General features: G+C 47.0%; 1 protein-coding gene across 1 annotated transcript; it reads right to left on the minus strand.

The window, feature by feature from the left end:
- Positions 1-1,727: 1,727 nt before the first annotated feature.
- LOC148501665 (SERTA domain-containing protein 1-like) lies at positions 1,728-8,682 on the minus strand. The gene is made up of 2 exons (XM_088450098.1): positions 8,508-8,682; positions 1,728-3,779 (listed from the first exon to the last, which is right to left on the minus strand). Exon 2 carries the CDS (start codon positions 3,773-3,775, stop codon positions 2,999-3,001), a length of 777 nt encoding a protein of 258 aa, XP_088306224.1. The 5' UTR covers positions 3,776-3,779; positions 8,508-8,682; the 3' UTR covers positions 1,728-2,998.
- Between the last annotated feature and the right edge of the window lie 4,664 nt (positions 8,683-13,346).

Consider the following 13,346-nt stretch of genomic DNA (forward strand, 5'->3'; position numbering starts at 1 on the left):
TGCATGTGTACGCACCATAAGACAGGGGTATGCAACGTGTAATACACCAGCTACTGCGGAACTACACATCCCAGAATGCACTGGTGGCTTTGCCGTTAGTAGTGCTGTAATATGCCTCTAAGCATTCTGTGTACAACACTGCCCGGAGTGTCCTTACAGGCGGCAGGGTGCATGGCATGCTCGAAGCGTCCAAAAGACGGTCCAGACGTCACTGCCGCAGTGATATTGGCTGCAAAATGCCATTCCAGACACCCCTACTAACCAGAAGCAAGGGCCGTGGGGCATCGACGGTGCCGCCCACAGGGCCCTGAGCTGCGGCCCCAGTCGCAAACCCCTAGTTACAGCCCTGGCTGTTAGGGAATGCTAAAACGGTCATGGAATGCTGGGATGTGTAGTTCCACAGCAGCTGGAGTGCTAGACATTGCCTACCCCTGGTGTGTGGAACAGATGATACATAGCGCCAGATTCCACTAAACGTGAGCCGCCTTTGGCATATTTTCATCCTTCCATGACAAAACGCACAAAGCCGCCAGAAGCCGTTCTGGCTACGTATGAGGCTTATTGAATCTGGCCCATAAGGGTATGTATGAATTCATTTGCCTCTCGGTAGAAAGAATACAGGGGAATGCATATTTCTGAGCAGGGGTTCTTAAAATAGCATTTCCTCTTACCGGCTGTGAACAGACAGCTGTGACTGCTTAATACATAGGCTCCTACAGGCAGAGACATCGGAGTCTGTGGTTGTCCTGTGTCCATCTAGAAGTCATGGTTTTGATATTACACTCTCCGTTCTAACAGGTCAATACAAAATGGGAATAAATATGATTTAACTCTGAATTGAATGTTCAGCAAAAAGATACGATTGGTAGAATGTTTGTGGTAAGACAGTTTGATATTAGCAAGACCACGATGTTTAGTTGTTCTGGTAAGTCATCAATGTGGATACAGAACTGTTCTAAGTAGAATGGTATCATGGCCATTACACCGGGTCATTTTCTGGGTAGTTAATATATGTTCCACTGAATGTAAGTTGGTGCCTTACCCCCATCTCATGGTACATAGCGACTTATGTCAGAAACTATTGCCGATATTAGCCCTGATAAATAAATATATACTGTAAACAATTTTCCCACCATGACCATTCCCTATACTTAATTTCCCACCACTGGAACCAGTCACCTGTATCTCATTTCTCTTCCACCAATATCCTCCTCCCTTTATTTGATCCCAGCCATCTTACCGCAAAATTCCCCCCACCACCATTCACTCCCATTTAATTATTTCTTAAACCCCCCCTCCCATAACTCATTACCCCTGGAAAACCCCCCTACTTCCAAGCCAAGAGGTGAGTGGGGGGTAGATGCCCCTGGTATCACACACTATACTGCTGCTCACGACTATTGAAAGACTAGGATATCCACAGCATATTGATGACATCAACAGAGCGTCCTCTCTCAGCCAACCTGCGATGCCCCACAGCTGCATGGTGTGTGTCATAACAAGAACATCACCTTCTTTTTTTCGGACAGGACATTCGTAATAGCCACTAAAAATAATTGTCATGCTACTGGAGGGTGGCAGGACATTTTGCAACCTACATTAGAATAATTCTTGATATCAGTTTGCAATTTGATAAAAAAAAAGAAAAAAAAAAAAAAGAAGATTGGTGTACAGGTTTAGTATAGAAAGCAAATAAAACCAGTACATCCATTTATGAAAATCTGCTTTATTACAATCATAAATATTCACAAAGGATAAATAGGATAATCCAAGTGTTAAAATAGAGAATAAATCAATTCTGAACGAGCACAAAATGTCAATAAATACTATCACCAGACCTTTTTTTATACAGCTGAAATGATGATAAAAATTCTCCAAAATTCTGGAGTTATAGAATCCCCTGTATCATACAGGGAAACATACCTTATTAATAACACTGGAAAAGAAGGTACTTTAAAAAAAAATAAATATAGGAAAACAAATGTCAAGGTTAGGTAACAGAACTGGCCTTTAAAGCAGGAGTAGTTTCTGTTCTGGAAGAGGGCCTATAGGAATCTGGCATTAAATTTAGGACTATTTCTCCCTGAATGCAAGCGGACAGTGGATTGCTATGGCTTATAAACCCAAAATACCACTTCAGCTTAAATTACTTTAATAAAAATTATAGAAACATACATATGATATTGCTTCACTTCTAAGATTTTAAAATGAGATATTTTTTTATTTTATTTTTTTTTTATAGAAAAAAAGCTAAAATAATTTAAGAAAACCTGCAATTTAAAAATTTTGTTACATAAATGTGTAAAATTACCTCTGCTAATCACCATTACATTTACCAAATATTATAATAAATAATTTATCTTCTTTCATTGGTCTTACCAATAAAAAAAATAAAAACAAATGCAAACCTACACCATTTTGGTGACAAAATTTGAGAAAACCCCTGAAGGCTGTATAGAAATGTGGCATGATTAAGGCGTTTAAGCTTAAAAGAGTTATCTGAAAATATAGAAGATTTATATATCTATATATATGTTTTATATAGTAAACGGTCCCAATGGCTACCTCTATTGATTTCATATCAAAGTTTGTTTGTAAAGCAGGATTTACAAAATGATTTAACAACTTGTTTAGAAATTTGTGGAAGGTTTAAAAAATAATTTGAAACTGAATCTCATACTGCAAAGGCCTGCGTACACTGGGTTTATATGGCATAGATAGGCAGATGTGTGCATCATTCATTAGCTCATGGTCAATAATGTCCTTTAGACCTCTCAGTGTTGTACATCTGAATTTTTTTACATCTGCAGGTAACACTTATTTTCCAGATTGTTATCTGGCAGGTGAAACTGAGAATAATGCCCTCTCCCCGCCCTGAAAGATAACCGTTGAGTCAATCTGTTCAAAAAATAAATTAAAATGAAGTTTACTTATTATTTACAATAGTGTCTTGTTACAAGATACATCACTGTGTCCGTTAATGTCTTATTGGGGATTATCAGCAGTTTTGGGTTCCCACCAGAACATCCATCAAATAGTCCAAGTCACTAAGTTCCAGCATAGAGTCCTGTCCATCTGACAAGGTCTTCTCCTCAGCATCATTCAGATTAGACAATGTTTTGAAGTTTAAGAGATTGCTGTTCGACCAGGGGTCACTATCATACATAGAAGTGTCAATGTCTTCAAAAATGTCTTCTAGGTTATCACCAAGGAGGTAGGTCGAGGAGCTTAGGAGGCTGGACGTTCCACTCAGCTTACTAGATTCCTCTCGGCTCACTTCCCTACTGATGTCCTTTGGGCAGCAAAGCGGATCATCGTCTGACTGGGGAAGTGGAGAACAGCTCAAACCCTCAAAGTTGTTTAAATCCTCAAGAATGGTGGAAATAGAAGAGTATAAAGATGCATCCATGGTGGAGAGTAGGGTGTCTTCACCCTGGATTTCCGGGGCTGGTTTTCTGCTCTCATTGACAAATGTTTGGGAGTAGTCCTTCCTTGAGCTGTCCTCCACGGTTTTCCACACTCCTGGAGCAGTGGACTCTGTCTGCATGTTATCCTGAAGGCGACGCAAAGTGTTGGCCACCAGCACGAGATGCCTCAGGTTGGGCTCCACATGATGCAAGCTGCGATGAAGCTTCACAAGAGATATGTTCATCAAGCAGTGGGACTGCACTGCAGGCAGCGAGCTCTGGCACCGAGCTGCCATCTCTGGCTCAGAACCACTTCCCATCTCCTCCTCCACCTCTGAAAATTTACGCTTGATCCCTTTGGCCAACATGGGTCTACAAAACAAAATGAAAATACATTGTGATTAGCTACGTCTCATAGCTCACTCCAGACTGAGGTTAGTGCTGAAAAATTATGGGAGTCAGATCGTGTAGTAAACACATTCTTCTATACAGAGATCTAAACACGTTACAAAACACTTCACTCCTGTGTGTAGGTCTGGCTATATGACTCATTGATGACAAGGTTTCAGTCCTCTTTCGTTTTCTGTATAAGAACAGGAAGAAATATATGTATGTGCCCTGACTACAGGATCAAAGTCAAACAAAGCCAAGTCTTCCAGAAACATGAAAGTGAGACTTAAATGCACATTCACTACAGTTGCCATCCTTCTGTTGCTAAAGGGACCTATACTGAGTGCCAAGCAACCACTCTATAATCATCTCCATACAATGACAAAACATTAAGGTGGATTCAAACAGGATCACCTAGAGGTAGTTGGTGACCACCACAAACAGCAAGGATAAGTTAAAATATGGGTCTATACATCTATTTTGGTCTAGGGCTGGGCTTTGCAATGCTTCAAACCACACAAATAGGGCAGCCAGATTCCATGTCCCTGAATCAAGAAGCTGCCTATGAAAACAATATCCAGAGCTACCTCACACTATTGTGTGCTTCAAAGACTTGTCACCAAAATGTTTATACATAATTATACACTACAGCAGGGGTAGGCAATGTGTGGCACACCAGGTGCTGTGGAACTATACATCCCAGAAACGTGTCTACCCGCGGTTATTCTCGCCCGAACGGAGCAACAATTGAATTGCTCTATCAGGTGTCCGTTAGTTAAGGCACCTGATAAAAGAATTTAATTGCCCCCTATATGTTTTCTTTATTATTTTGGAGCTAACAGGTCCTAAAGTTTAAGGATGACTCCATGGGGGTTGCCTCCTGAGTCACATTCTGCTTGTAGGTCTTGCAGGACCGAAAACTATTCTGTCCTGACAGAGCAATTATTGTATCAGTGTGCACCCGTACAAACTGAGCAATTTTTTATTAAGTGTGTGACATCTTCAACGGGATTGGGAGGCCGGGAATGAGCTTATGCAGGCCATCAGATCCCGACCTTCCGATCTGACCATTGCAGGAGCTTTTCAAGCCGTTTATTGGCTAATGCTCCTGCATGCAAACTATACAATTATTGGGCCGATCATACAATTATCCGCTGATTGCCCGATAATTGTATAGTGTGTACCCAGCATTCTGATCGCTGTTAGTAATACTATTGACTGCTATCTTATTTTTTATGCACTTGGTGATCATGTCATCTGGAGCTGAGCAGTAGTTTGGCAAATTGGAAACTGACTTGATTAGGGAAAAGGAAAATAATTCTAGCAAATTATTATGTAAACTACATGTAGCAATTGCATTGTGTGCTTTGTTAATCAACATAAAATTTACACTTAGCATTTTCAAACTAGAGTAACGTACCCAGCATGCATTTCTTACTGATAAAATAGTTCAGAAATGGTTTTGTCAAAGAAAAGAAAACCATGAATAATGTGTCAATATTCTAAAATGTATTTAGATCTGAGCCAAATGTTACAAATTCGGTGGCACCAACAATATTTACCATAAGAAGCCAAGTAAGAAATCCAACTATCAATTAGAGTATATATTTTTATAATCATGAAACGTATGCTACAAATACATGGAATCTTTATGTCCCCTCTTTTCATTATTCCAAATAATTTATTTTCTGCCCTTTACCCTGGTTCCAGACCAGTGCCAGGTTAACATATCACTATAAGGGAATTAAAACCGTCATTAACGATGGTAAACTCAAACTCTCAATATTTAGCATCAATCTGAGATCACCAACATGACTGAGAATCTATAATAACTAAGTAATTCATTACAGTCATCTTATGCCAAGTAACTTCTGGAAACCCATTGGAGCCTGAATTACCCAAGTAACCCTTTGCCTCCAAAGCTGGTAAAATCAGAGAGTAATTTATATATTGCAAATTAGCAAAATCGCTGAATATTTTAAAATGAAAAATGACCATTCATAACCAGCGACCACTGCTATTCCTGAAGGTTACCCACAGTGATACTATCACAAACAAAAAACACAATTTAGTATTTTTGTATTTCAGGAGCCAAACGTAATGATACAGGTCATCATTAGACCTCCGAGTGCACATGCTGATCAGACACACAGGGAAGACAGATACACTTCACATTTGCTGCTAGCTGAAAGCTCCACCACATCTCCCCCTCCCTAACCAGCAAGACCACCACACACAGGCTATGCTCATTACTCATCTCCAGAAGCCTGTACAGAATAAAAAGCTGCTTCGTTTACTGGAAATCTTAGTACCGTATATGTGCACGAATCTGACTGCAGGTAGAAACACATTAAATATACATTAGCAGACAAAAGGGGATTGTCTAATGCAGCCTGATGTCTTCCTAACGCAATTTGCAATAACTGTATAACAATTAGAGGATGGATTTGGAGTCCTCTGACTTATAGAACCAACGCAGGATCACCTGCTGACATACCCACTAGGGAAGGAGCAAGTGCCAACCCCATCTAGTGGGTTATAGAGAGCTAGTGGGTCTATCCCCCTGCGAGTGGTTATTACAAAGGAGTGGGTTTCACCCCCCTGCGAGTGCTCATTTACAGAGGAGTGGGTCTAGCCCCCTGTGAATGGTAATTACAGGGGAGTGGGTCTAGCCTCCTGCGAGTGGTTGTTACAGAGCAGTGGGTTTAGTCCCCTGCGAGTGGGTCTGCACAAAGTCAGTCGTATAGGAAGGAGTGGGTATGTCACCTACCAGTAGGTATTGACAGGAGCAGATCTATCCCCTGCCAGTGGGTATAGAGAGGAGTGGGTGTGCTCACTGTCAATGGTTATAGAGAGGAATAGGTCTACCCAATGTCAGTGGTTACAGAGAGGAGGTGATCTGTCCCCTGCCAGTGGTCATAGAGAGGAGTGTCTCTGTCCCCTGCTAGTGGTTACAGAGAGGAGGGGATCTGTCCCCCTGACAGTGGTTACAGAAAAGAGGGGATCTGTCCCCGACAGTGGTTACAGAAAAGAGGGGATCTGTCCCCCTGACAGTGGTCATAGAGAGGAGTGTGTCTGTCCCCTGCCAGTGGTTACAGAGAGGAGTGTCTCTGTCCCCTGCCAGTGGTTACAGAGAGGAGGGGATCTGTCCCCTGCCAATGGCTGCAGAGAGGAGGGGATCTGTCCCTTGCCAATGGCTACAGAGCGGAGGGGATCTGTCCCCTGCCAATGGCTGCAGAGAGGAGGGGATCTGTCCCCTGCCAATGGCTGCAGAGAGGAGGGGATCTGTCCCCTGCCAATGGCTGCAGAGAGGAGGGGATCTGTCCCCTGCCAATGGCTGCAGAGAGGAGGGGATCTGTCCCCTGCCAATGGCTGCAGAGAGGAGGGGATCTGTCCCCTGCCAATGGCTGCAGAGAGGAGGGGATCTGTCCCCTGCCAGTGGCTGCAGAGAGGAGGGGATCTGTCCCCTGCCAGTGGCTGCAGAGAGGAGGGGATCTGTCCCCTGCCAGTGGCTACAGAGAGGAGGGGATTTGTCCCTGTGCACTGCCAGTGGCTACAGAGAGGAGGGGATCTGTCCCCTGCCAGTGGCTACAGAGAGGAGGGGATCTGTCCCTGTGCACTGCCAGTGGCTGCAGAGAGGAGGGGTCTGTCCCCTGCCAGTGGCTGCAGAGAGGAGGGGATCTGTCCCCTGCCAGTGGCTGCAGAGAGGAGGGGATCTGTCCCCTGCCAGTGGCTGCAGAGAGGAGGGGATCTGTCCCCTGCCAGTGGCTGCAGAGAGGAGGGGATCTGTCCCCTGCCAGTGGCTGCAGAGAGGAGGGGATCTGTCCCCTGCCAGTGGCTGCAGAGAGGAGGGGATCTGTCCCCTGCCAGTGGCTGCAGAGAGGAGGGGATCTGTCCCCTGCCAGTGGCTGCAGAGAGGAGGGGATCTGTCCCCTGCCAGTGGCTGCAGAGTGGAGGGGATCTGTCCCCTGCCAGTGGCTGCAGAGTGGAGGGGATCTGTCCCCTGCCAGTGGCTACAGAGAGGAGGGGATCTGTCCCCTGCCAGTGGCTACAGAGAGGAGGGGATCTGTCCCCTGCCAGTGGCTACAGAGAGGAGGGGATCTGTCCCTGGGCACTGCCAGTGGTTACAGAGAGGAGGGGATCTGACTACTGCCAGTGGCTACAGAGAGGAGTGGATCTGTCCCTGGGCACTGCCAGTGGCTACAGAGAGGAGGGGATCTGTCCCCTGCCAGAGGGTAGAGGAGTGGGTTTGCTCACTCTTGGTTATAGAATGTAGAGGAGTGAATTTATCCCCAGTCGGTAAGTTGTAGAGAGGAGACGATTTGTCCCGTCGGTGGTTGTAGAGAGGAGTGATCTGCCCCAACAGTGGTTATAGAGATATACTGTAGAAACAGGAGTGGGTCTGCTCCGAGTTTGTAAGTTATAGGGGTAGGTCTGTCATAGCGGGTAAGTTATAGAGTAGGGGGTTCTGACAGGAAAGTATCCGGACTGTGTGCACTGTGCTGGGAGACATGTCTCCCCCTCACTGGGTCTCTACACCTGGGATAGTCACAGAGATGGATCTGGTTATATGCAGTTCGGGGACCATGATCTCCCAGTCCCGGGCAGGGGAGTTAGTGTAAGAGCGCAGAGACCCTGTAACTCCGGACACAGAGCCCCCCTCCCCGCAGCCTCCGGCCGCCATTACCCTCCCTCCGCCTACGCACATACCTGCCCAGCTGCTCAGCAGCTAATCAGCGTCCTTCGTGCGGCGATCAGCGACCAATCAGAGCGCAGCATCCCACCCCCCGGCCCTGCACAGGAGCCCGGCAGCAGCACAGCCGCTCTCACCGCAGAGCTGTCAGTGTCTGCTTCAACGCTCTGCCTGCCGGAGCGCTGCCTCCCGTCATCCACGCCCCCCCGCTCCTCCTATTGGCTCGGCTTCGACGGGAGTTCGCCAATAAGCTGTCCGAGGCGTCGCCCGGTGAGCAGCGCGTGCCGCCCCCGCCCCTCTCTGTCTCTGAGTGATTAAGCGGGCGTGGGCTGGGGAGAGGGGAGAGGGTGATTCACGTGGACACGTCATGATGGGCGCCTGGGATGGGGCGGGGCCTGGGGAGATTGACAGGGAGTCAGGGACGGCCCGGGATGCGTTGTCAGGGTAACACCTCAGCAGCAGGGGCCTCTCTAGTCACCATCATCATCATCATCAGTGCCAGAGAATAATAACACGTCAGTCGTCGTGCTAAATCTCCCCGCAGCATGTTACATACACTATCCCTATTACCCTCCTGTGATCCCCACCCCATGGCTATGTCATGTGGGACAGGGACATTTTTGGCAATGGAAAATCTCCCTGTACACAGCTGTGTCTAAAAGGTCTCATTTAATATATTATAAACCTTAATACTAGTAGCACACATGTCCCAGCATTTGGGAAATGGGGACAACTTGGAAGAAGGCTCCACACATTTCTTTACAAGCTCAGCCCCTCTCGGGGAAATAGGCCTGATCAACGTCCGCAACTGCGATTACGGGCGACTGTTGCGTTCTGCGCATGCATCGTAGTGTGCATACGAGAACCGGTCACTGCGATCGCAGAGACCACGCAGACCCATCGCAGGGTGATTGACGGGAAGTGCCGTTTGTGGGAGGTGACGGGGGGGTGGTCGGCGAAATGCAGGCGTGCCAGTGCGTTTGAATGCCGTTGCACGGGCGTGCATAAATTATCCACTGCAATACCGTACGCAGCCTGAGGACTTATAGCGTGCGCTGAAGTTAGCAATTTCTGAGTAAGGTCAGACCTTGCACAAGTGTGCGTGAGGCTGCGATTGTAACGATGGTTTCGCAGTCTTGCTAAACATTACGGATGTGTGTAAGGTAAAGTGGGCGTCCTTATGTAGTGCTGCAATGGCAAAGCGATCGCAAAGAATTAGCATACTATCGCAGTGGAACTGCGTGTGTAATCGATATTGCAAATGCAGTTGCAATCGGTAGTGAATCAGGCCCTCAGTACGGATCGCAACTGTGATCGCAATAGCGATTACGCATGCAGTCTCACTGCGAAGATATGCTGATGATTGCAATGCCATACGCAGCCCATACGCAGCCTAACATAAGGATGTCCACTTTACCTTAGACACATCCGTAATACTTAGCAAGACTGCGAAACAATCGGTAACGTCAAGTACAATCGCAGTCTCACGCACACTTGCATAAGGTCTGACCTTACTCAGAATTGCTAACTTCATCGCAATCAGTGAAAGCCCAAGCTGCATATGGCACCGCAGTGGCTAATTAATGTACGCCCCTGCAATGGCGTTCAAATTCACTGGCACGTCTGCGTTTCACCGACCACCCCCCCAAACGGTACTTCCTGTCAATCACTCTGCGATGGGTCTGCGCCATCCCGATCGCAGTGAAGAGTTTGCACACGCGCACTGTGATGCGCTGGAAAATGTCCGCTGTGGCCATTTTCCCGTCATTTGCGCATGCGCAGTACAGGGAAAATGGCTGCGCTCATTTTCCCGGTGACCTGTGCATACACTATAGACTCTGGGCACACTCTAGTGCCCAGACTATAACTCTGGCGCTGGTCGCGCACATTTCATGGTCGGAGACTGCACACGGGCCCCCTAATCTCTAGAAACGCCCCTGCCTGGGTGTCTAGACGCATAATTAGGCCCCAGCGACGGCATACGCATCCATTCCTAACGTCTAGTTACACACACAAACATTAGCAATGTCTGCGGTAGGGTCAGGTCAGCCACAACTTGTGCGTGTAGGTCCGATGGTTACCGATGTTTTCGCTGTCTTGCGAGAACATAAGTGAAGGGAAGTAGGCGGCATTATGTAGTGTTGGGTGTCTACTTATTGTGCTGCGGTTACATTGCGTATGCGGACTATAGTATATTTTCGCATCGACAGACTGCGTGCGAACGCAGCCTTGCGGCCGGGTCTGAATCAGGCCCTGTGTACCCATCTTAACTGTACAGTGACAATGAACTATCTCAGGGCCCTATTTAAGAACAAGACACAATACCTTAAACACTCGCTAAATGTTAAGACCTCCGTTCTGCATTTAGCAAACAGCGGTAAGCTTACCTATCTGCTGCTTGTAATTGTACCGTTTGTGCCATCTATAGGCTTTGTTGTGTCCCTGCTGGCTGGAAGCTCAATGCACGGACGGCCTTCGTGCATGCGCATTGTTAACAACCCGCCGCTGGCAGTGATAGGGTGGCAAGAGTTCGGCAGAGGACACTGCCAAGGGGCAGGACACCAATAGACCTCGCCGGACAGATGAGTAATGTTAAATACCTGTGGCATATTCGTATGTATCACTGTGATACTAAGCAAACTATGCTGTCTGTATATAGTATAATTAAATTGAGCTTTTAGTATTTTCAGCTTCATCACTAAATAATTTCTGCAGGATATCACCACCCAGGGCTGGACTGGCCAGAAGGGCTCATGGTCAAATGGGCCAGTCCGGCTTGCTTTAAAGCCTGGCCCCCATAACTCTCAATGCGCCCCCAAGTAAGGGATACCCGGGCAGAATTACAGCCCCAGTCCCTTCCTGTCACCACCCTTCCAATAATCAGCCTTCCAAAAGTCAGTAGGAGTAATTGCACATGCATTTGCACCATCTCCCATAACTTTTCTTGTTTTAATATTCTTATTAGCATTTAATTTTTATTATTATTCTTATTAGCACTTATTTATAAAATGCCCCAAGTTTAAGCAGTGCTGTACATAGTAAAGCTACAAAACAAGGTAAACATTTTGAACAATGGTAAAAATGTTGCAGTGGTAATAGTAATACAAACAAGACTGGGTATTAGCAGACCAGCAGATAAGATAGCCTTGCATGCAAGTTTACAATCTACCTACAGCAAGACCGGCCCTGGGCATATCGTAGGTATAGCTCCAGAGGGGGCACTCTGAGGTGGGATGCAGCTGTGTGTGTGGGGGGGGGGGGGGGGGGGGAGAGGGTCAGGCACGGCACTGTCCCGGGTGACAGAGGAATAGGATTGTCACCGGGGGAGCCGATGTGCCGTGATCAGACGAAAAGAAGGGTGATGATCAATCGTCATTCAAACATGCTGCTCTGGAAAGTGGAGGTAGGCGGGCCAAAGGAGGGGGAGTTAGAGCTGAGAGGAGGACAGAGGCAGTCCAGGAAGAGGAGGGAGGCAAATTGAGAAGAGGAGTTAGATAGACTGGTGGGGGAGCCGGGAGGAGTACACAGGTGGATAGAGGAGGCAGGCGGTCTAAAGGTGCCTATCCACTAGAAGACAGGCAAAAGACTGCACGATTACGATATTGTAATCATGCAGTCGTTTGTCAGTCTGTGATGTGCCTACACTGAATGAGCAGTCGTTCAGTGTAGGAACAATCAATCATCTGCAAACCTGCTGAACCTGACTTTATTGTCAGGTTGACCAGCATGTTTGCACAATGATAGATGTATAAAAGACCAATTTTTTAAACAATCTGCAAACGATTATCAAACAATACCGATATCGTTATTCAATCGCTCATTTTAATCGTCTAGTGCAGTGGTTCTCAAACTAGGTCCTCAGGACCCCACACAGTTCATGTTTTGCAGGTCACCTAGCAGGTGCACAGGTGTAGTCATTACTCACTAACACATTTTAAAAGATCCACAGGTGGAGCTAATTATTTCACTTGTGATTCTGTGAGGAGACCTGGAAAACATGCACTGATTGTGGTCCTAAGAACCAAGTTTGAGAACCTGTGGTCTAGTGGATAGGCACCTTTAGAGGAGGAGAAGGGAGCTGTGCAGTGAATTTGAAGTTATCATTAATATATTATTAATATATTATATTGATAAGTGGGAACAGGGCCAACTCCAGGGGTCGGAGCACCCTGTGCTGGCTCTCTACAGTGCGCCCCAACATCGCGCATTGCCGCAGGCTACGAGAATGGGGGCCTGGCCTAATTATCATAGGTCACACCCCCAACGGGACGTTATTTGAAGGCGTGCCCGCATGGCATGCCTCCAAATAACGTCAGGCTGGGGGGAGCCTCACTAGCTGGGCTTCTCCTAGCCCCCTCCCGTCACTGTATGGATGCCGCACACATGTGTGCAGCATCCATTCAGACTCCGGCACCGCCGCACAGCTGCGACGGTGGGGGTCTCCAACCTCCCGATTTGACCACCCGCGGGCCACTTCGGCCCACATGTGGAACAGCGGGACACTACTGTCCGACTGAAATCGGGATGTTGGGGAGGGTTGTGCCCTCTATGGGTGGCGCCCCTGTTCGAACGCACTGGTTGAACACCCCTAGAGTCCGCCCTGTATGGGAATGGCTACAAATTAAGGGTCTCCAGCTAAAATCTTCCCCTCTACCTGAGATTAAGATTTTATTGTGACGCTGCTTTGAGGTGGCATCTATTTCCAAGCAGTCGTCCATGATCTGAATATTTTGAAGCAAATTTACTAACAATCTCCTACCAGCGATGGACTCCGATAAAAGCCGGCCCTGGCGAAGAGCTGGAAGTAGTATGATAGGGTAGCGTAACGCTATCACACTGCTCCCTGTTTCGAACCT

The sequence above is a fragment of the Taudactylus pleione genome, unplaced genomic scaffold (assembly GCF_031769625.1).
Source record: "Taudactylus pleione unplaced genomic scaffold, aTauple2 ptg000507l, whole genome shotgun sequence".
In the NCBI taxonomy this organism is placed as follows: Eukaryota; Metazoa; Chordata; class Amphibia; order Anura; family Myobatrachidae; genus Taudactylus; species Taudactylus pleione.

What these genes read in the sequence shown, in the direction of transcription:
- LOC148501665 (XM_088450098.1), bottom strand. Translation starts at nt 3,775, where the DNA reads ATGTTGGCCAAAGGGATCAAGCGTAAATTTTCAGAGGTGGAGGAGGAG.